Here is a 25,282-nt window from a genome sequence, read left to right as displayed (position 1 = left end):
GAATGGCATGGTAGGCTTGAGAGAATGGTTGGCCTACTCCTGGTCCTATTTTCTTGTGTTCCTATAGAGTCCAAAGAAAGATCTGGGTAAGGATCTGAAAGGAAAGCATTTGCATTGCTATGGGGAGAGGGAGGGGGAATGGAATTAGCTGAATTACTCTCACATAGAACAAGCATAGTACTTGTTTCTTTCACTATTATCCTATTCTATGAAACACACAAACTTCTGGATGCAGCAATGAGATTGTCTGTGTATTTTTCATCAGGAGGTGAACAGTGTGGTTTCAATGTGAAACATGGACTCAAAAGGTAGAAAAGCCTGCCATTTCAGCAAGGGTACTCTGATTTTTGCATTTAATAAATGCCAAATTGACTTTATACAATAAAGGGGGGAGAAGACTGCAAGGCTACAAACTGCCTCTGATAACATATGGTAAATAAAATACAGGTCCGCCTTAGCTTACAAATGCCCAACTCATGTACAGCCTGTAGGTACGAGCAAGCATTTGGGAGACTGGTATGATGGGTTTGTCGGCTGCTGGTAACTGTTCTTGACACTAACTGGAATTTTGCCACATTGAATCCAAAAAGAATTCTAGTTAACACTTTGATGTCCATTTTGCAAATCCTATCTAGAAACACACCATCCAGGCCAGCAGCAGTGTCCTTTTAAAATAGTCAATAGCATTTAAAACCTCTTCTGCAGTAAAATCTTTTAAAATATTATTAGCCCAAGATAGGCTCTGGCTAAATTTGTTAATATCAGGTTTATTATTAAGAATGGCAAAACACGATTTAAAATGCTTCTCCAGACTATCTAGTCTAATGGGACAAGCCACCTCTGCAGACATTTCTGTCAAGTGGGAACTTCGTTCGTGGCTGTTCTTCTGACTTGCAAACCTACTGGGTTATGAACCATTCTCAGGAATGGAACCCTGCTGTAACCTGGGGAGAACCTGTATGCCAGCAGTCAGGCTGTCTGCTGCTTGGAAGGAACAGCAAAGGGGAGGAATTGAAAGAGGAAGAGACAGATCTGAAAATTAGGAAGTTTTTTTTATTATATAATGTCTAAAAAATGAAAACGCAAGTCAATTCAACATCAGCAAAAATTGTGAAACTAAAACTAGTAGTTAAAACGTTAGGATAATCTAATAGAATCAGAAAGGAGGTCACTGGTAGACTTTGTAAAGGAAATGAAGTGAAATAGCCTTCTGACAGTAAAACTAAATGATCTGGAGAAGGAAACAGAACTGAAAGATATTAAAATAGACAGCTTATGAAAGATACTTAATGAGGTCCAAGGAAAGATAGCCGAGCAGTCCCTTCCATCACAAAGTATCGTGAATCACTGGAAAGAACTGGTACCAAACTTTAAACAGCAAATAGTTGGAAAAAAAGTCTGGACTGGATACATTGCCAGTCTTGTTACTAAACTGTGAGGCAGCCAGGCTCAAATCTAAGCAAACTTTATCTGGGAAAGAAAAAATTGAGAATTTGCAAAATAGCATCTCAGTGAGTGAAAAACATATTTCAGAAATTACAGAAATTACAGAAAGCTTGGCAGACAAAATCGTGTCTTTGGAAGAAAAGCTTTGACTGTTATCAGATGGAACTGGAAGCTTTCCAGAGACAAGCAGCTGATCTTCGGGAACTGTAGGAGCACTCACCAACTGTTTTAGACAAAAATTTCCAACAATGTGGTTTGGCACAGGAGCAAGTCAGTGTGTTGAAGCAGAAGTTTAAAAAGAACTTCCAAAATTTCAGAAATATACTGATGGAGAGGGTCCTGTTCAAGACGGTGATTCAACATCTAACTAGAACGAAGCTGATGGGGGCACCCAGCGAAGAAGGCAACCCAAAAAGGGGATGCACTGTCAAGATTCTTCCACGATGATTTTAGCCAACCTCAAAATATTTGAGTACCCTAAACACATTAGAATTCCTGTTTCACAAGTTGGCCTAGGAGCTTGGGGCAGTTTATTTCTTCTTCATTCAAGGGATGTGGGTTTCACAGGCTGAGCCAGCATTTAATTGCCCATCCCTAATTGTCCTTGAGAAGGTGGTGGTGAGCTGCCTCCTTGAACTGCTGCAGTTCTTGAGGTGTGGGTATACCCACAATGCTGTTTTTGTTTACGGTTCTGTACTTGTTGAAATTCAGAATGAATTATCTGCAGAATAAGCACAGAAACCAAGGTACAGAAGTTTGCATCTTTCAATGGTTGTCCATTTTGGACAACAGATATAATCAAGATGAAGAACAAAGAAAGATGGCAAAATTTGAAGATATTTACTGCAGATAAGGTGGCAAGTTCTGACAAAGATACAATCTTTGAAGGTGGTTATGATGGAGTGCCTCTGACTAAGGCATGGATGGAGGCGATGAAAGATTGGGAACTTGCTCATACAGAAACCCTGTGGGTTTTCCCTGGGTACTTCAGTTTCATCCCACATCCCAGAAGTGTGCCAGTTGGTAGGTTAATTGGCTACTGTAAATTGTCTCTAGAGTGTAAGTGGATGGTAGAATTTGGGGGGAATTAATGGGAATGTGGGGGAGGATAAAATGGGATTAATATGGAATCAGTGTAAATAAGTGATTAATGGTCAGCACATACTCAGTGGGCCACAGGGCCTATTTCTGTGGTGTATGACTCAATGACTATGAGAAACATCCAAAATGGAAACTGGAACAACACTGGCTGAAGCCAAAAGCAAAGAAGCTTATACACACCATTAATCTCAAGCTGGAGCAAAGCAAGAGCGGACATGGATCCCCAGCTTGGATATATGGAAGTGCAATGCAGAATGCCAAAAGCCAAAAGGCAGCTTAGATGAAAACGTAAGCAGCATCAGTCGACAGAAAGAGCAGAGACCAGTCTAAAACCATCTGACTCCAGAAATGAAGGCAATATGGGAACATGAAGCAACTTGGTGATGAAGCATAGCAAAACCAAGAGAGGAGCAAATGAGGGATCAAGGGTAGTCCAAAGAGAATGAGGCTTGTGATACCTATCATTCTGATTATTTGTCATATACATACAATTTGTTCAGAGAGCTCTCGATTGAGAATGTTTGGTACAAAAAGGAAACAGCAAGCAAGGCCAAGGCCTAGAATTTTTATTCACAACTTGGTCAATGACTGTTCTGGCTCCAGAAAATTTATAGATTACAGTTGCTGTCAATTTGCTGTCAGATGTAGTGCAACAGAACTGGTTTTAACTGGAGTAGAGCAGAGAAAGTCCACAGGAAAGAAGGTTCAGAGGACTTGAAAGTAAAAAAAGGAGACAACTTCAAGTCTGCACACTCATGACTGGCCTATTGTCTGCAAGATCTTTAGTGCTAATGGAACTCTTAATGGAATGAACCCAATGAAAATGTGGGAAGAATATGTAGTATTATGGAGACAACTTTAAAGTCTCAAGCCAGAGTCGAGTCCTCTGGTTATATAGTAGCAGGCACTGCATTAATGGTATTTGTTCAGTACAATGTGGTGAGAGCATGACAAAGGCAAGCCACGGAATGTTATAGCTGCAATGAAGGGTCATAGCAATTCAAAAACAAAACAGAAGAGGAAGAGGAGTGTACATCAACGTTCCAAAAGGGATAGGTAAAGAAGCACAGCAGCTGAAGAGAAGGAGAAGACAAAGCACAATGCAGCCCAGAGGAAGACAGAAAGTTTAGGATATCAAGAGAATGAAAAGAGTAAAGATTTAACTCTGTTGGAAGATTGCAGGAACTAAAAGTGGAAGTAGTACACTAATCCAAGTGTTTATGTGAACTCAAGCTAATTGGGCTAATTGGATTATGTAAAAGATTGAATATTAACACTTTTGATGTCATGATTTTAGGCTCTTCTGCCATTGCCTCTGCACCTATTTCTTTGGCAAGGAGTCCTCACCCCCAACTGATGACTGCTTCTTACTCCTTTTCCTCTTGGACACCCCTTCTGGCCTTTTGCCCTCTCTTGACCTTTTCACTTCCAATTGTCAATGCGGAGTCAACTACCTTGACTTCTCCAATCACCTCATCCACTCCACTCCCTCCAAAGAAGCAGCTTTCCATTCACTTCGCACCACTTCTAGCCTCATCATCAAACCCATAGATAAGGGCAATGCCATTTTGTTCTGGGGGACTGACCTTTACCTTGCAGAGACTAGACGGCAGCTCTCATATCTACCTCAAAACCATGACCCCACTAAACATCACCAGGCCACTGTCTCCTAGACCATCACAGATCTCATCACATCAGGAGACCTCCCCTCCACAGTCTCTAACCTATTAGTGCCCCAACCCTGCATTGCCCACTGCCATCGCTTACTCAAGATCCACAAACAGGTCTGGCCCATCGTTTCTGCCTGCTCTTGCCCCACTGAACTGACCTCCTCATACTTTCTCCCTTTGTCCAGTCCCTTCCCCCCAACATCCAGGACACCTCGTTTGCCCTCCACCATTTTGACAACTTCCAAATCCCTGGCCCCCACCACCTCATCTTCAGCATGGACATCTGATCTTTATACACCAACATCTCCCATCAGGAAGGTCTTAGGGCCCTCTGCTTCTTTCTGCAATACAGATCCAACCAGTTTCCATCTACTAACAATCTCCTTTGTCTGGCATAACTTGTTCTTACCCTGAACAACTTCTCTTTTGATTCCTCTCACTTTCTACAAACCAGGGGCGTAGCCATGGGCACTCGCACCTGCCCTAGCTATGCCTGTTTTTATGTTGCTTACGTGGAACAGTCCTTGTTCCAAATCTATTCTGATACCACTCCCCAGTTTCTTCTGTTTCATCAATGACTGCATCGGTGCTGCTTCCTGCACCCGTACAGAACTCGTGAATTTTATCACCTTCACTACAAACGTCCACCCTGCTCTCAACTTCACCTACACCATTTCTGACACTTCTCTCCCTTTTCTGGGTCTCTCTGTTTCCAGCTCAGGAGATAACTATCCACTGACATTTACTGTGAACCCACTGACTCTCATAGCTACCTTAACTACATGTCCTCCCAAATGGTCTTTTGTAAGGACATCATCCCTTTCTCTTATTTTCTCTGTCTCCACCTCATCCGTTCTCAAGATGAAGCTTTCCTTTCCAGCACATCTGAAATGTCCTCTTTTTTCAGGAGACATAGCTTCCCCTCTTCTGTGGTAGATAGAGCCCTCACTCGCATTTTCTCCATTTCCTGTACTTCTGCTTTCAACCCCTGCCCCCAGACAGTACAGAGATAGAGTACCCTTGGTCCTTACCTTTCTATGAGCCTCCACATCCAGCATATCATCCTTCGTCATTTCATCCGACTGCAACGGGATCCCACCACCAGTCACATCTTCCCCTCCCCACCCCTTTCTGCTTTCTTCAAGGACAACTCCATCCATGACTCCCTAGTTTACTCATTCTTCCCTGCCCAACCCTCTCCATCCCCTGACATTTTCCCCTGCAACTGTAAGTGGTGCAACACTTGTCCCTACAGCTCTTTCTTCCCCACCATCCAGAGTCCCGAACAGCCCTTCCAAGTGAGGCAAGGTTCACATGCACCTCTTCCAACCTCGTCTATTGCATTCAGTGCTCTTGACATGGCCTCCCCTTCACCGGTGAGACCAAGCGCAGACTAGGCGACCGGTTTTCAGAGTACCTGCAGTCTGTCTGCTGTGGCCATCCCATGCTCCTGGATGCATGCAATTTCAACTCCCTTTCACATTCCCACACCAACCTGTCCATCCTTGGGCTTCCCCACTGACAGGGTGAGGCCCAACGTAAACTAGAAGAACAACAGCTCATATTCTGCCTGGGTAGTCTACAACCCAATGAATTTCCCAATTTCGTGAAACCCTGCACAGTTCACCCAAACCACCCCTCTGAATCCCATCACCCAGTTTTGTTGCCCTCACCCACCTGGTTCCATCTGCCTATCGCCCACACACTTAACCTACTGGGTCTCCCATCTCCTTCCCCAACTGGTTCCATCTGCCCGTCATCCCTCCCTCATCTGGTTTCACTGATCACCTTCTTAATTTATTAGATTCCAGCATCTGCAGCACCTTTTGTCTCCACTTATTACTTTTCAGCCTCTACATCCACCCTCCCCTCCCCCACCTGGCTCCATCTGTCCCCTTTCTTTCTTCTCTCATTGTCCATCACCCACCAGCCATTGTCTCCCAACTCCACCCCTTCGCCCAGCCCACCTGGCTCCATCTGCCTATCATGTCCCTCCTCACTTGGTTCCACCTATCATCTGCCAGCCCCTACCTCTCCCCTCTTGCTAAAGGCTATCTCCACTCTACACTCTCAATCCTGATGCAGGGTCCCAACCTGAAACACTGAATATTGCTTTGCCTCCATAGATGTTGCTTACCCCACTGAGTTCCTCCATCAGTTTCTTTTTTTTTGCTGCAAACAAAAGTAATATTTCCTTGATGTTTAGATGTTCCAAGTGATCCAATGTACCTCAACTCTGGAGACCACTTCATGATTCGTAATACACATTAGATAAACTACACAGCATAAAACAGATGAATAAATCATCCTAACCATCTTTTACCAAAGCCCAGAGACAGTTTGAAAGAATTCTCCTCAGAGTTGAATAAATGAATACAAATTAAACTGCTCACACAAAAAAAACATGAAACCATAAGAAAATTTGGTAACATGACACATTCAGCCACTGATACTCATATCTCAGATTCTCCTACTGTCCGATTTTCTGTTCCTCACCAGTTATCCCTAATAAAAACAGAAAATGCTGGAAATACTTCATATGAAATGACAACTGCCATTCTGAATAGAGTAAGGTCTCGCAACCATCAAAATAAACTATCAGTCGATCCAGAACTCCGTTTACAAATATAGCTGTACTCTAGCTGCACTGAGACGCCAACTATTTATCACTCCGTCAATGCACTTATTCCTAACATTTCAAATTTATTTTTCAGTCACATATTTAAATTTTCAACTCCAACTTTTACAGATTTGTAGAACATTATAGGAGGTTAATTCAAATTTCCTGCCTGTTTTCCTCCCCTCTTTAATATCTGTCTTTATTGTGCAATTATCTAATTCTTTCTTCGTGTAACTTCATCTGGAAATTTTTCACAGGTCAAAAAGGCAGGTTAGAGGGCACTGTTGAGGGAGGGGGAACCATACTAATTTTGTTCGAAGCCTCCAGGCAGCAACATTCTACCATGTACAAGGCACAAAGCATATGCACAATAGAATCAGCCTTACACACAAGTGTACATATAGGTCTTATCTCTACTGATAGCATCATTATGGATCTAGCGAAGGAAATAAGGCAGAATGTGGCTCTTGGGAACTAGTATGGGGGAGGGAGAGTTTAGCAAGGAATCCAGATAACATTGAAGCATAGAACATTGTGGTCAAATACGTGAGCAGACAGTGGTGGACGGAGGTAAGATATGCAATGAACAGCCCTAAACCAATTACAAAAAAGTGCAGTAAAGATGAACAACAAGCAAACAAAACCTGTGGGATATAAATGCCTTGATCTCACCAGCTGGCGGTCAGGTAATTTCCTTTAACTAATGCCAAAGTAGATCTCAAATATCCAATTAAGATCTGCTTCTACATGACAGGCTCACTACATTCACACATGTTAAATATACAAAAGAATTTTGAGCAGGTGACATTATTGCATGTCTGCTAGCTTCTATACAAATGCAAACCAAAAGCATGGAAAATCCAGAACAAATTTTTTGAAAGTATATAATCAAAAGATCAGGGGCAGGTTAGAAGACGTGGAAAATTTTGGGAAACCAGCAAAGGCTGGCTTAAAGAAAACAAAGAGAGGACAATAATATAGGATAACTAAGTGAAAGATCAAACAAAAACTGCAGATGCTGGAAATCTAAAATAAAAACAGGATATGCTGGAAATACTCAGCATCAGGTCACATTTGTGGGAGGTATTTCCAGCATTTTCTATTTTTATTATGGGATAACTGGCAAGGAACAGAAAATCAGACAGTAGGAGGAGAACCTACAAATATATAAGAGAGTAGCTAAGTAAATGATGGCTACACAGAGATTGAGACTGGAGAATTAATAATGGGAATGAAGAGCAGACTTTGAACAAACATTTTATATCGGCCTTCATGGCAGCTGAAGTTACACTACACCCTTGCAAAATCCTATTTGGTAATGGAGAAATAAAATAGTAAGTGCCAGAATCACTCAGCAAATCAGCATTTACAAGAGAGAACCAGAGCTGATGTTTTAGGTCAATACCAGTCATCAGATGTTACCTGACCAGCTGAGTATTTCCAACACTTTCTGTTTTTATTTCAAATTACCAGCTTCTGCAGTATTTTGCTCATGATTGTGCAGAAATTGGATAGTAATTTGGTGCTACTTCTTCAATGAATACTTCTGTGGATTCAGAAATATTTTTGCCCCTTTTGGAATTCTAACAGCCTATCCAGCATTTTTTTCTTAAAATATTTTATAGCTGGGTGATGTTTCAATATTATATTTAATGTCATTGCTTCTTAGGCTACTTTTGTATCCACAATATCTCTCAGTAAATGTTAACCACCTACCACTTCTTTTCCAGCTCCTGCATTGAAAAGCAGATTTTCCACTGTGACTTACAATTATGATCATTTCTGGGTCATTTTGCATCACTCCAGAAATCAACCAGGGACAAGTCGTCTTTGTGAGACATACAATGTGATTTACAGATTAGGGTAATACTGGATGATGTCATTCATAGTGCAAGGCTGAGTTTGGGACACTCAAGGGGAACTTGGACCAGTTTGTCCCAGAGTGCCTGGTGTTGAAGCAATCCCAAAACAACCTGATTTTGTAAGCACTGCACCAGAATGGAACCTACATCAGTCAAGTCAATCGCTTATCTTTCTTCCTTCTGCGACCCCACCCGACGAGACTGCACAATCCTTCCTCGCATTTCTCCCCTATAAATCTCAATCTGGCCTCTTCACTCGTGATTTCTGATTTTATAGGTCGCAGAGCCTCAACTCCCCGATTTCACCTTTTCTCAAAAGCATTCATTCAATGGGTTTTGATATTTCCCCTTCTCAACCTTCATCAATCTACCAATATCCACACTGCACCTACAGATTTCAGAGTATCCAATATACCCATCCCCCAACAATGCAGCGCAAGCTTCCCACCTACCCACACCCCAACACAGTAGAGACCTCATCAGGCCTGTGCTCACCATCCAACCTGGGGAAGAGAAGGGTACAGATTTCTGCAACGCCCAGTCACTTGTGAGGCCTGGGATCAAAACAAATTGATCCAGCTTATCCTTCAGTGTGCACAGGTATCTACAATATTCCAACAACCACTGTTTGAAGTATATTGCTTAGTGATCAACTGTCATGTTTCATATATTGTAGTCTTGAAGAAGCAAGAGGAATACATGTGCTTCATCACACAGTACATCATAAAATAGGGGTGTAATAATTGAAAATCATGAAATAAACAAAAAACATTTGGCAAGCATGATACAGACAATTCAAGTTGTTCACTCCCATCTGGTAGGACAGGAGCTTTAATAGCAGCAACATAGCAATTCTATTTTTATTGGATGCGTTGCATCAATATTTGTGGCTCTCCTTCAGTCAAGATTATATGGTCAGGATTTAATCTACCAGAATCTGGGATTTCAAAAATTTGTGACTGAGATTGCATTACACGTGGAAACTGCCAACTATGGAGCAAACATTGTTGAAAGAAGGCTAAAAATACATATGACTTGAATTAGTAGATTGTTTACAGAAAAGCAAGCCACAATAGCAAAGACAGGCAAGAAAATTTAAGCCTATATTTGTCAAATGAATTTAGAATACCTTATGTTAAAAAGTGTACCAGTTGCTTGGTGACAGCTCTGTGATTCTTGAGTTCCCTTATACCAAAAAGAAAATCCCACAAACACATGTCAACCTTCTTAGTTTAAAACAGCAGCTTCAAGATTGTCAGCTGGAAAATATGCATTCTCAAATTGCAAAAAAAATTGCAAGTGACCACTCTACATAAGACTCATAAGAAATTCATGCAGAAATTGGCCAATTTACTATACAGTGCTCACAAAACTGGGTGTGAACATAGTTCACACGTAAAAAGATACCTTGCTGACCTTGAACTCCTGGTGCACCAGGAATTCAGACATAAAGTCCAATGCCTCATCCAGTTTATTTAAATAGACTATTAAATGTGGAACAGCACATCTGAACTTCCAGCAGCAAAGACTTCTTGCCAATAGGACAAGCAGTTCCCAACTTTTTTTTTGTACTTTGGAAGGTTTAACGTTCAACTTACTGAATGATCAGTTTATCAGTGTTCCACCCATATTAACTTCAAATTTAAAAAAGCTAAGCATTTAATAAAAAGAACGCCTGGCTGTGCTCCTCTTGTTTATCCTGGCAAAGTCAATTTTGTGGTCTGACTGAATCAGAGGTTCTGTCCAGCCCAACACCCTCCTTCCCCATCAACATACATCAATTTCTCAACCTACCCAAATGCCATTAAGACTAGTGATGATTTAATCCACCTCCACCCCCAAAGAGCCTGGTGATGACTCATGTCTAAGAAGACCATCTTACTTCCTCAAATAAATGACAAAAAAGAAAGACAGCATTCACTCCACCACAGACCTAACAGATTTTTAAACATTGTATCAGCAATGATAATACTTTCCCTTTAAAGCACAAGCATTGTAAGCCTAACTGCATATTACTTCCAAATCACACTTCTGTTGGATTGAATAGAAAATCGAGACCATGGACTTGGTCATCACAATGAAGAAAAAATGCAAAGTATTCTGTGAGGAATATAGTTCATAGATAAGGTAAACTATTAGACTGACCGTTATACTTTGCCATAATGCCATTAAGACCACAAGACAGAGCAGAATTAGGCCATTCGGGCCATTGAGTCTGTTCTGACATTAGACCATGGCTGATTTACTTTTCCCTCTCAACCCCGTTCTCCTGCCTTCTCCCCATAACCTTTGACACCCTTACTAATCAAGAACCCATCAACCTCCACTTTAATTATACCCAATGATTTGGCCTCCACAGCCGTCTGTGGCAATGAATTCCACAGATTCACCACCCTCTGGCTAAAGAAATTCCTCCTCATCTCTGTTCTAAAGGGACATCCTTCTATTCTGAGGCTGTGCCCTCTGGCGCTAGACTCTTCCACTACCGGAAACATCCTCTCCACGTCCAATCTATCCAGGCCTTTCAATATTCGGTATGTTTGAATGAGATCCCACCCCCCCAACCCCTGCCCTGCATCCTTCTAAACTGCAGCAAGTACAGGCCCAGAGCCATCAAACATCCCTCATATATTAACCCTTTCGTTCCCAGGATCATCCTTGCAAACCTCCTCTGAACACTCTTCAATGCCAGCACATCCTTGCTCACAATACACCAAATGCTGTCTGACCAACACCTTATAAAGCCTCAGAAATGACATCCTCTCAAAATGAATGCTAACATTGCATTTGCCTTCCTTACTACCAACTCAACCTGCAAATTAACCTTTATGGAATTCTGCACTAGGACTCCCAAGTCCCTTTGCACCTCTGATTTCTGAATTAGCTCCCTGTTTAGAAACTAGTCTGCACCTTTAGTCCTTCTACCAAACCAAAGTGCATGACCATAAACTTCCCTACACTGTATTCCATCTGCTACTTCTTTGCCCATTCTCTCAACCTGTCCAAGTCCTTCTGTAGACTCCCTGCTTCCTCAACACTACCTGCCTCTCCACCCATCTTTGTATCATCCGCAAACTTGGCCACAAAGCCATCAATTACATCATCCAGATTATTAACATATTAACATGAAAAGTAGCAGACCCAACACTGACCACTAGTCACCGGCAGCCAACCAGAAAAGGCCCTCTTTATTCCCAATCTTTGCCTTCTGCCAGTCAGCCAATCTTCTATCCATGCTAGTATCTTTCCTATAACACCATGGGCTCCTATCTTATTTAGCAGCCTCACGTGCAGCACCTTGTCAAAGACCTTCTGAAAATCCAAGTAAACAACATCCACTGACTCTCCTTTGTCCTTCCTGCCTGTTACTTCCTAAAGAATTCCAACAGATTTGTCAGGCAAGATTTCCCTTTAAGGAAACCATGCTGACTTCAGCCTATTTTATCATGTGCTTCCAAGTACTCCGAAACATCATCCTTAATAATGGACTCTAAAATCTTACCAACCACTAAAGTCAGGCTAACTGGCCTATAATTTCCTGCCTTTTGCCTCCCTCCCTTCTTAAGGAGTGGAGTGACATTTGCGATTTTCCAGTTCTCTGGAACCATTCCTGAAACTAGTGATTCTTAAAAGATCACTACTAATGCTTCTGCAATCTCTTCAGCTACCTCTTTCAGAACCCTGGAGTGTAGTCCATCCAGTCCAGGTGACTTATCTACCTTCAGACCTTGCAAAACTGGACCATGCAAACAATTAAAATGTTTATATTATCATCTTTAAACTCAATTGCCTAGAGAGTCATCCCTGTTTGTTAGCACCATGTTGCTCTAATTCACTTCTGAAATACGGTTGCATTGTTCTGAAATTTGTTCTGAAATTCAGTTCTATTTAGGTCAAATTTCAGAAACAGAGCAAGACATGTAGTTGCTATGATATGGTACATTTAGCACAACCGAATGGATGTCAATTTTGTAGCAAATTTCTCCAATATTCTGGTTGCCAGCCTCCTGTATTTTTACTCACACATTATCTTAACATATCAAAATATGTCAATCATTTCTTATGGGTGTCCCGGTTTATATTCTTAACATCCCTGCCGCGTCCATTTTTAAAATTCTTGTCCTGACTTAAAAATCTCATTCTAGTCTTTCATTTTACTTTGTCTGCACAAGTTATTCAGCCTTAGGTCCAATGTATACCCTCTAGTTCTCTAACTGCAGACTTTGTTGCTGATTTTGCTATATATTTTTGCTCCCCCTCTTTTACATCAATTCTTCTTCATTCACAAAACATCAGCTCTTAATTTCTGCATGGACCACTTTCCCACCCCTTACAAACCAAATGTTTTCACATTCAGGAACAGAATGAACCTCCAAAGAATGCTCCCTACGGAGTGGAGGATGATGAGAGGCATCATGGCTGTGCCGAATGTCGAGCTCAGATTTCTGGGACAATAAAGCGAAATGGAGAAAGGCTTCCAATAAATTCTTATGCCATCAGTGCATAGGCTATATACGGACATTCCCACAGAAAATGAGAAACAAGCCAACAGTAATGACAGTAGTGTTTCAAAGCTGAATCTTTTACCTTTATTTTAAACTCCCAAAGGCAGTAAAATCCTCAGTCAGAATGAAACATTGTAAAAACAAGGACATATTGCCATTGAATCAGAAATGCTGGCAATGTGCCATCCAGTCATAAACTGTACACCTAACATAAAATAAAAATGTCACTGGTTCACATGGACTCTTTACTTATGGCCAAAATCTTTCCCTTGCAACCCCACCTGAACCACCATTTAGCTTCTTACCAGATGAATCCTGCTGATTTGCAACACATAAAGATTCTGAATGATGGTGGAACTTCTCTAAAAATCAGAAACTTACTATTGCTCCGTGGTGATCTTTCTCAATAGCAATGCACGTTGTTCATACAGATATACTGTATATATCTGTATATACAGAGAATCTCATATCTGTATGAATCTCATACAGATATGAGATTCTCTTAAAATGGTTATATTAATTCTTTATGTCTGCCTCTTAGAAAACTCCCACAGTTATTGAGAGCCTTCCTCCACCAAAAGAAGATAATTTTTCTTAAGAACAAAAGGTTAAAACAATATACAAAGCAATCCATCTTGAAGTTAAACAAGTAAAATCTGAACTTACCTGAACAAAGAATGCCCTTGTGTCTTGCACATGAGAAGTCATCGCATTCACAGAATGTCCCATAAATCCTTCCAAACTCACTTTCATAGCAGACACATTGGTTGCAAATGCATTCTCCTCTGCCACTGCAGATTGACTTTTCCTCTGCTTCACGACAGAACATCTGTAATACATTACTTGTTTCTCCATCTTGGCATTCACAATTGGCTCCCAAAAAGCCTGGATCACACATACAGATCCCACACTCATAAGTTCCGTTACCATTGCACTTGGAGCTATTGGTTTGCATCTCGCTTGTACACTCGCAGTTACAAATATAACCAACTGTTATACTGAGTAAATCTTTGAAGCCAACTGGTTTAATTGTAAAGCTATCTCTGGTCCTGGCTTCTGGGCAGCTCTTGGCTTCCAGAGTGACATCAAAGGATACCTGAGTAGAAATAAGAACATAAGAACATGAGAAACACGAGCAGAGCAGGCTATTCAGCCCAATGAGGTTACACGGCCATTCAATAAGAGCACAAGTGACCACCTGTCTTGATCCATCTTCCTGATGTAGCACCACATCTCTTGATTCTTTTACTATCCAAAAATCTATTGATCTCTATCTCGAATATCCAAGGGATTCTAAGATAAGTTAAGAGATTCCAATAATCAAAGAAATTTGTCTTCTTCTCAGACATAAATGGCCAGCTCCTTATTCTGGTTTTCTGACTGCAGTCTTATTTGCTGATTGTCCTGTACATCTATGTTCACCTTTTTTATATTAATTCTTCTCTGCTGGGAGAAGTTAACTCTGATTTTCCTCATGAAACATTTTTCCGCCCCGTGACTGGACTTTGCAGACAGGAAAATCATGTTCCTGCACCTGCTTGTTAGCCCTTAAGGATTTCATGTTCTAAAATAAAAAGGGTTACCTATCATTCAGACATCCCATCCTGACTTTGAAAAATAGTCACTGTTCCTTCATTGTCACTAGGTCTATATCTTGGAACTCTCTACCCAATTAGACTTTACCCAATGAGAAGGTAGTGTGTTATCCTGAAGCAATGCAGTCCTTCTGGTGAAGGTACACTCAAAGTCTAATTAGGTAGAGAATTGAGAATTGAGCAATTATGGCTAACTTGTTTGTGACGTCCACATCCAATAAATGAATAAAAAAGGCAAAATAAGCTTAGTTTATACAAAAAGAGGGGAATACTTCAAGGCAGGACTCCATAACTTTTATTGCATTGTTCTTAGTTAAAGTAAGTTAAAGGAGTACATAGCTTCTTCTGTGATGAAGAAGGAGTCTTAAATTGTTTAATTGGGAATTATTTATACACAATACTGACAACTGCAAAGAACTTAGTAATATACCTCTTACAAACCTCCCCTCCTTTTTTAAGAAAAGCAATTCTGTTTCAGAAGAATAAAAAGAAATGTATTTTTTCTTTATATTCTTCTGAAACAGAATTGCTTTTCTTAAAAAAAGAGGGGAGGTTTGTAAGATTTCCATCAGATAGACTGGCAGCTAAAATCACCTCCATACCCATCCTTGAGCCAACCTGATCCTGCTGATTGCATTTTTTCCTATTCAGGGCTTATGGGCAGGGACCTAAGCCATTCACTAGCATTTGGCACGGTCTCTCTCTCTTTCTCTCTCTTTCTCTCTCTCTCTCCCCCCCCCATCTCTATCTCTCTCTCTCCCCCCCCCCTCTAAAAATATTAGTCAGGAACTAATGATATAATTGGCTCCAACCACAATCTTCATTCTGAGCAAAGAAGTCTCCAAAGAGTTCACTAAATAAAGATGGATAAACCTAAAAGTTAAGAAATACCAAGTGTTAATTGTAATAAAACAGCTGGACTATTAACATCGTCCTTTATTTTACATTTAAATATTGATTAGGTTAGCACTCATCTTAAATCTTTTATTTATATGGGCAAACAACATGTATTCTTTCAAAACTAAGGGTAAGCAAGACTACTTTTACTAAATTTATAGGCTTAGGATTTTCAGATGTTTTTCCAAATATATTTTAGCATGACCCCTACTGTCCTTAGATCCGTTATTTTTATCTAAGCTCTGTTCACATGGATAGCAACAAATCAATTTACTGTACTACAAACACAGCCTTAAGCACCATTGCACTAAATCCTTTCCGACATTAATGCTGAATTTGCAGCCAACCAAGAAAGAATTTTGATTTGTATCAATATTACAGGGCTGGACTGCAGGCTCCAGTTACTGAATGCCTTTGTTAGTTTATTAATTAGCTGGAGGGTGATCTAATAAAAGTCAGAATTTCTAGTATACAACATCAAGACTTTGGATCTTCTCTTTTGCCCAATCCCTCTGCCCATATAAAGAACCACTCTATTTCTCTCCGAAGTCCTTGAACATGTCACTTCCTCTCATACCCTCAGGCTTCTGACCTTGCCACAGCAGTAGTAGGAAGAATCAGTCATAAATAAGTCCTTTGTAACTGTGATTGGGGGCTGTATGCCTCCACCAACATTTGAACCTCTCTGCAGTCTTTAATCAGAATATTCTCCTGTAATAATTCTCTTCCATGGTCCAGTACAGTGGAATTGCAACCATTCGTTTAACTCTTATCCATCCTGTCTTCTTCAGTAGTCCTTCAGGATAGAGGATGACTTTCTTCCACTCTGGTTTTGTGGGTTGAGGTGGCTAATGAGGCAATCTGCAAACTGCAGATGCTTCCACAGATGGAGCACGTGACAACCATTGAGGCAGACAAGTCGGTAGTCTGTGAATTGTTTCAATCCTTGCAGGGATTCTGCACCCTCTCATTACATGGGTGTTAAGGTTCTCAATACCATCCCAAATGCTCCTTCTCCACTTACCAATCTAATAGAAACCAAAGCATCTCCATTAATGGTCACCATTCCCATCTGTACACTGCTACATCATCACCATCTCCATTTCAATGTTTAAATGGTGTTCCTTGGCAAACACCAAAGGCTGAGGTAAAATTCCATTCCCAAGTAATTTATATTTGGACGAAGCAAGCAAAATAAAATAAATACAAACCTATTTTTTTTTTCAAATTCTCCCAGTATCCTCCCACTTCCAGATTTTACAGAGACAGGAAGGGAGTGGGTTACCAACCCACTCTCAGGAGGCAATTCCCTCATTTATAAATTTTAATGAGGCCACATGTCTCAGATTTTTTCGTTGTTCCAGGCTTAATGGCGGATGGCCAAGTTTCCTTAGCATTAGGGATATTAGCATCTAAAGGGAGATGAGAACTGCCGCACGGAAGAGCTGTACTTTTGCAGTACTGGCGGTGTGCTAGTAAGAGCAGGATTGCTTCCCTATAGCTCACCTAGCAAATCTGTTAACCTGCCAGCATTTGTAACCCAACTCCCACATCTTCATCTTGCTAATTACTGGATGAAAGATGATGATAGGACTGGTCACATTGCATCTTGTCCTACTTATGGTGGACAGGACACAGCTAAGCAGATTAATGCACTGCAAGGTCATAGAGTAACACAGCATGGAAATGGATCCTTTGGCCTAACATGTACACGCTGACCAAGATGCCCATCTAAGCTAATCCCATTTGCCCACATTTGGCCTATATACCTCCAAACTTTTCCATCCATATACCCATCCAAATGTCTTTTAAATGTTGTTATTGTACCTGCCTCAACCACCTCCTCTGATAGTTTGTACACACCACCCACTGCGTGAAGTTGCCGCCCCTCAGGTCCTATTTAAATCTTCCCCTCTCACCATAAACCTATGCCCTCTAGTTTTTGACTCCCTTTCCCTGGGACGAATGTGTGAATTCATCCTATCTATGCCCCTCATGATTTTATACACCCTCATAAAGTCACTCCTCAGTCTCCTATGCTCCAAGGAATGAAGTACTAGCCTGCCAAACCTATCCCTATAACTCAAGCCTATGAGTCCTGGCAACCTTCTCGTAAATTGTCTTTGCACTCTTTCCAACTTAATAACATCTTTCCTACAACAGGGTAACAAAACTGTACACAATATTCTTGGTGTGGCCTCACTAATGTCTTGTACAACCGCAACATAACATCCCAACTCCTATACTCAATGCCCTGACTAAAGGCCAGTGTGCCAAATACTTTCTTCACAGCCTGTCTACCTGTGACGCTACATTCAGGGAACTATGTACTTGTATTCCTTGATCCCTCTGTTCTACATCACCCCCCAGGGCCCTACCATTCACTGGGAATGTCCAACCCTGGTTTGACTTCCCAAAATGAAACACCTTGCACTCATCTGGATTAAATGACAAACAACAATGGGTCCAGCACCATCCCTGTCACAGGCCTCCAGTCAAAAAAACAACCTTCCACCATCAAGCCAATGATGTAACTACTTAGCTGGCTCTCCCTGGATTTCATACGATCTAATGTTCCAGACCTTGTCAAAGGCCTTGCTGAAGTCCATATACACAACATTCACCGCCCTGCCTCGTCAATCCTCTTGGTTACCGCTTCAAAAAACTCTAACAGATTTGTGAGACACAATGTTAGTGCTGTAGCTCTACTGAAATAGTTAATTGAAAATGGGGCTAATTTGGAAGAGGTCTTCAGCATTATAGCCGTGATATTGTCATGGTGCAGGGATTGTTCTGTGCCCACTGTACTCATTTCTGAACATAATTGCAAAAGACTGACATCTGTGATGATAGGGATCTTAGCTGGAGGGTATCACAAATCCTTGGCACTTCAGGCTGAAGATCAATATGAACACCAAAGCCTTGTTTGATCCCACTACGGCAATCTTCTTGCAGCCCTAAACTCCTGTTGGTTGTTAGATGTCTACCCTTAGTTTGTCTCTTGGAAAGGTAATAATGAACACAAATGACTGTAGTCTTTGTCAGCTGGACAAAGGTGAAAGGCTATTGAAGAAGGATGGTGTAGTCCACGTCAAAGGTTGCAGACAGGTAGGGGAAGTTCAGCACAGTTATTTTTCTCAAAGCACAGGACATCATAAATGAATGTTAGTAATGTCACTGAAGTACTGTGTGCGAAGCAATAGCTTTATTCAAGGGATTCAAACAAGGAGCTCCTGGGCACAAATATGAGAGGCTACAGCACTTAAGTTGCAAACACCCAAGATTTTCAGACTTATTTTTCCCAATTTTATGTTTTTTCGCAGAATCTTAGCATATCTCCTATATGGTACTGCTCAAATGGTATTAGCTGTCAATTTTATCTGTGCCATTAGGACAAATGTTCTAATTTACCAAATTCAGTTAATTGTACTCTTTGTAAACCATCTAAAATAGTAACTAAGATTTTTAAATTAATACAGATACATGGTTCTTGCTTTAAGCAGTAAATATCAGTGGTCAGAAACATATAGTTCAGATCAATTAGTGGGATTTGAATTTAAAGAATTTTTAAAAAATGCATAATTTCCTACATCAACAGATGGAAACAGTTCATCATCCAACAAAATAAGAAAGGAAACAAGAGTAGCAAGTTGCACATAATATATTAAGATTTATCAGATGTTCTTCAACTTGAGTGAATATTAAGAGGGTCATTTCTGGCAACTTCAGTACACTATGAAGTATTTATGAAATTAGCTGATGCAAATCTGGGAATAGTCCGATCATAAATCATTAGAATTTATAAATATGAAAATTACCTAAATTTTCAATTCCATTTCAATTCAAACTACATTTATTTTACACCTGCTCAATGAATTGAAAATGAGAAAGTATTTCCTCTATACTGGAATTTAATCTGATCTATTAATTCAACTAATTATGAACAAAATTATGAATTAAAAGTAGTAAACTATGCTGCACACAAAGGCTTGCAATGATTCTGCAGATTACATGTCCCCATTTGGCAACACAAAATGACCACATGCTGAAGTAACTGAAGGAGCCTTCCTTTCTCTTACTGTAACAGTATCTTCTGGAGAGGCAATGTGGACAACACGTGCTATTGTGGAATAAAAAGAAGCTGTACAAATTCACTGCACATTTTTAAAATTAACTTAAAAGATAAAGCAATGTAAATTGTCATTCATCCAAGTGTAAATAAAACTTGGCCACTTACTGTGTCTCCAATTTTGAGGTCACCACACTTTCTAACTCCAGGACGTGAAACACCATCTTGACATATAGCTGTCAGAGAAAGATCAAGGTCATCTGGCTTCTCCCATACCGTCAGCTCAACCTTTGACCGGATACTCTGAATTAAGAAAACACATATTCTTTAATATGATCAGAACAAGAAGCACTCAATGCAATAAATACAATAATTTCTGTTTAAGTAAGCACAACAATAACTGGTGCTTACAATGCAGTTTCGTCTATCAGACCTTCCTTGCTTCCACTTGCCACTTCTCTGCCTCTACCTCTAACCTGACCATTGCTTCAATATGCCTCATAAACTAGGGTTCCCTAACCCTTTCAGCATTGCACTTCACTCTAACAGGAATATGCTATCCCTCAACTCTCCCTATCTCTCTTTTGAAAGTCTCCCATTTGGCAGACATCTCTTTACCTGCAAACAGCCTCTCCTCTCCCAATCAACTTTTGCAAGTTGCTGTCAAATGCTTTCAACATTTTAATTTGTGGACCAGTCCAATCTTTTTCCACAACTCTTTTAAAACTGAGAGAATTATAGTCATTGCTCCCCAATGACACTTCTGTCACTTGCCCTGCCTCATTTCCCAACAGGAGGTCAAGTGTTGACCCTTCTCTAGTAGGACCATCTACATACTGTTTGAGAAAACTTTCCTGGATACTTTTAACAAATTCCACCCCATCCCATTCTTCCCACTCCAAGACAGGAATCCCCAATATCATGAATCTCCAATCCTAGACCAAGTCTGGCTGATGTGCAGTTGCGGAAGTGGGTTCCTGAATGCAATACTGCCAAATCCCAGCTTGTCTAAGGTCCACCATTGGACTCCATGTGGTGTGCAGCAATAGCGTGGATTGACAAATATACCATGGATACTGAAATTAAAAATGAAAAATGTTGGAAGTACTCAGCAGGTCAGGTAGCATCTGTGGAGTGAGAAGCATAACTAACATTTTGTGTTCATGACCCTTCATCAGCATACAGAAAGGATTTAGGAAAACGAACATAACTGCAGATGCTGGAATCTGAAGCCAAAGCAGAAATTCTGGAATAGATGAGCTGGTTGGGACCAGAGAATCGGTAACTACCTGCAAGCTGTCTACATTGGTCAGACCATATTTGGAGTATTGTGAGCAGTTTTGGGCCCCATATCTAAGGAAGGATGTGCTGGCATTGGAGGGGGTCCAGAGGAGGTTTACAAGAATGATCCCGGGAGTGGAAGGGTTAACATACAAGGAGTATTTGATGGTTCTGGGCCTGTACTCGCTGGAGTTTAGAAGGATGAGGGGAGATTCTCATTGAAACCTACTGAATATTGAAAGGCCGAGATATAGTGCACGTGGAAAGGATGTTTCCAGTAGTGGGAGCGTCCAGGACCAGAGGGCACAGCCTCAGAATAGAAGGACATCCCTTTAGAACAGAGACGAGAAGGAATTTCTTTAGCCAGACGGTGGTGAATCTGTGGAATTCATTGCCACAGACAGCTGTGGAGGCCAAGTCATTGGTTATATTTAAAGCAGAGGTTGATAGGTTCTTGATTAGTAAGGGCGTCAAAGGTTACAGGGAGAAGGCAGGAGAATGGGGTTGAGAGGGGAAAATTAATCAATCATGATCGAATGGCAGAGCAGACTTGAAGGGCCGAATGGCCTAATTCTGCTCCTATGTTTTATAGTCATGGTGAAGGGCAACAGTGACATATTTCCCCTAAGTAGCAGAACGTTGCTGGCTTCATTTGGAAGCACTGGCCAAAGCCAACTCAATTTGGCCCATGATTAAGAAAAACTTGTTGATACAAACTAAATGGCTAAAAGAACGTTCTGTTTTAACGTTGTAAAGCGTTCAACAGTTGTATGGCTAGTTCACGAGATCACAAGACAAGGGAGCAGAAGCAGGCCATTCGGCCCATCGAGTCTGCTCCAAGGAAAAGGGAAAAAAGAAATGAGAAATGGGGAATGGAGGGGGGAAGCAAAAAAAAACCTATTCTAATCCCAATTTCTGGCCTTATCCCCATATCCCTTGATACCCTGACTACTTAGATATCTATCTATCTCCTCCTTCAACGCCCCCACTGATCTGGCCTCCACTGCTGTACGTGGCAAGGAGTTCCACAAATTCACCACCCTCTGGCTAAAGAAATTGCTCCTCATCTCTGTTTTGAAACTGTACCCTCTAATTCTAAGATTGTGCCCTCTGGTCCTGGACTCACCCACCAAGGGAAACAGCCTAGCCACATCTACTCTGTCCTTTCCTATCAACACTTTAAATGTCGCTATGAGGTCCCCTCTCATTCTTCTGTACTCCAGTGAGTACAGTCCAAGAGCCGACAAATGTTCCTCATACGTAAGCCCTTTCATTCCTGGAATCATCCTCATAAATCTCCTCTGAACCCTCTCCAACGTCAGCACATCCTTCCTAAGATGTGGGGCCCAAAACTGCACACAATATTCCAAATGAGGCCTCACTAGTGCCCCGTAGAGCCTCATCAACATTTCCTTACTTTTATACGCTATATCTCTCGAAATGAATGCCAACATAGCATTCACTTTCTTTACCACCGATCTGACTTGGTGGTTAACCTTTAAGGTATCCTGCACGAGTACCCAAAAGTCCCTTTGTACTTCCGTACTTTGAATTTTCTCTCCTTCTAGATAATAATCTGCCCGCTTACGTCTGCTTCCAAAGTGTAAAACTGCACATTTCTCAACATTGAATCTCATCTGCCATTTCCTTGCCCATTCTCCTAAACTATCTAGGTCTCTCTGCAACCTTCCTATCTCCTCAATACTCCCTACTCCTCCACCTATCTTGGTGTCATCCGCAAACTTAGCCACGAAACCATTTATTCCATTATCCAAATCGTTAATGTACAAGGTAAAAAGGAGCAGCCCCAACACTGACCCCTGTGGCACACCACTAGTAACTGGTAGCCAACCAGAATGAGATCCTTTTATTTCCACTCTTTGCTTCCTGCCAACCAGCCAATGCTCCACCCATTCTGCTATCCTACCCGTAATTCCAGTTTCCACTACTGGCCCCCAACTGGAGAAGACTTTCACCATCTGGAAACTGGTTGCTGAAAAGTTAGCCCAATATTTGATAACATGGATAAGAAATTAATGAGATATGCATTAATTTAACAATAAAATAATAATAAAATAACCTTGCAGGTAGCAAATCTTGCTACTTACTTAAATGGTCTGTTTATATATATATATATATATTTAAATGTTTCCTTTGTGAAACTGTTTTAGTTGTTTCACAAAGGAAAGTTAACCTTAACAAATACTGGCCAGGCTACTGGATTTAGCACATGGAGTGTTTAATCAACTGAGATTTCTGCACTGGTCTTTATTAATATTACTTTTCTTTCACAAAATTGAATGATGTAGGTTGGCAGCACAGTTCTCCTTTGACCAACCTTACAATGAATGGGCTGCAGTGATCGTAATCACACATAACCAATCTCATATCCATCCATAAGGCTGTACCACAAGCTTAACTTCATTACTTCTGTTAAATGATGTTTAGAATTTTCTACATAAACATTTTGAAATTATTACTACAAGGAGAAAACTGGAGGCATAGGGGAGAGAATGTACACAATACACGGCAATGACAAAATGCATGAATGGGAAGAAATTGAGCAGAAACACAACCAGCAAGCAACTGGCAAATCAAGACACATTCCATTTAACCACTGGCATTCAATCACTCCTGCAGCTTGTTTACTTCAGGTTCAATGGAAAATATCATTAAATTGTACCCCAAGGCCAGATTCAAAAACATTTAGGTGGAAATATGTTATAATTGTAATTCACATGAGGAAGAACTTTAAAAATTCCTCAAGAAATATTTAATTTTATACAAGTCCTAATTGAATACCAATAGATCCTCTAAAAACTATATTTAATCTTGGCATAGTAGCAGTTTACTCATCTCATTAGCACAAAATATAGTTTCAGAAGTTAAACAACATCAGGCCACCACTCAAACAAACATGTTGTGTATATTTTCATCGAGTGTCATGATTCAACAGTTTGTTAATGTAGTTGCACATACTAAACCCAAAAGTATAAAAATCATGCAAAACATCTCTGCCTCCTGATGCAAGAATATCCTTAAGTATGTTTCTAAGGGGCCTCTTGTTCAAATGAATTCCCATGGTTAGCCTGAAGCATTTACAGGAATAAAACACAAGTAATCTGGATAAACACTTTTCAGCCAAAAATCTTTCATGTGGCTTGATGTCTTAAGTCTAGAAATTCCATCCCCAGGAGATTGAATTCTAGCAGATTAAAGTAGGAAGAGTTAGAATTACGTAGCAGGGTTAAAATTAAGGATGGGATCCAGATCTAGTGGGTTTCAACCCCATTTTAAGTGCTCTGGAAATCTTGACTTGAGATAAACACTTCTTACAGCTCTCCTCAACATGCCAAAACCTCACATCAACAACACATAACATCTGGGAACTCTCCTTAAAGTATCCTGCAAATCCTGCCAGATTTAATACTGGAGAATAACTGGAACATCAATACTTACAAATTCCCTCCAAGTCAGTCAGCATCTTGACCTGGCACATTTCTATTCCTTCAAAATTGCTAAATCAAAATTCTGAGGCTCTTTGGGAATACCATTTCAATGAGGACTGCATGCAGGCCCTCACCATCACCTTTTCAAGGGAAATTAAGGAGTGGCATTAAAAGCTAGCCTAGCAATACCATGGAAGAATTAAAACCAATAATGCCACTAACGTAGGAAAAGCTCCCAAGTACTTGCTAAGGCAGTCCTTGGCTTATTTCTGGGCCAAGTGATGTCCAGTGCAATACAAAACTGATTACTTTTCCATATTAGGCAGCTATCACTTTAAATAATAGGAAATTTTAAGCGAAGCACCAGTTAATGCAAAGATACACTTTCACCAGCCTCTTCTGACTGGATTTGACAGGATGTGGAATGTCAATATCAAAGATAATCAATTCTTTCATTTTTATATAATTCTCATTAACAAAGTACAAGGAGAATGTAGCAAAGCAAGGATAACAATATGTTGAAATTAATCTAATCAATACTTATGATTACTTATTCAACTGTGAAAATTATTATATTTTAAACCATTCCTAGGCTACAAGTAACTCAATTTGTCCCCTCTCTGGCATGGAATAGAACTTACTAGACTGGAAACCGCATATCTTTCATAACTGCTTAGCTACTCAACATTTAAGTCACCTGATATAAAATCACAGGGCTTTTGATTGGGCCTAGATATTGTATCTAGTCATGCTGCTTTCTCAGCATAATGATATACGATAGTAATTA

General features: G+C 40.6%; 1 protein-coding gene across 1 annotated transcript in view; it reads right to left on the bottom strand.

The window, feature by feature from the left end:
- The window catches only part of itgb5 (integrin, beta 5), a 105,990-nt gene that overhangs the window by 48,137 nt on the left and 32,571 nt on the right, over positions 1 to 25,282 (bottom strand). Inside the window, exons 9-10 of the mRNA XM_052018009.1 lie at positions 19,934 to 20,068; positions 13,871 to 14,300 (exon numbers count right to left, since the gene is read on the bottom strand). Of these exons, the coding sequence (XP_051873969.1) occupies positions 13,871 to 14,300; positions 19,934 to 20,068 (565 nt within the window). The remainder of the gene's footprint in view (positions 1 to 13,870; positions 14,301 to 19,933; positions 20,069 to 25,282) is intronic.

The sequence above is a fragment of the Pristis pectinata genome, chromosome 1 (assembly GCF_009764475.1).
Source record: "Pristis pectinata isolate sPriPec2 chromosome 1, sPriPec2.1.pri, whole genome shotgun sequence".
Classification (NCBI taxonomy): domain Eukaryota; kingdom Metazoa; phylum Chordata; class Chondrichthyes; order Rhinopristiformes; family Pristidae; genus Pristis; species Pristis pectinata.
The sequence above is the reverse complement of the archived record's forward strand: the minus strand, read 5'-3'. Positions and strand labels throughout refer to the sequence as shown.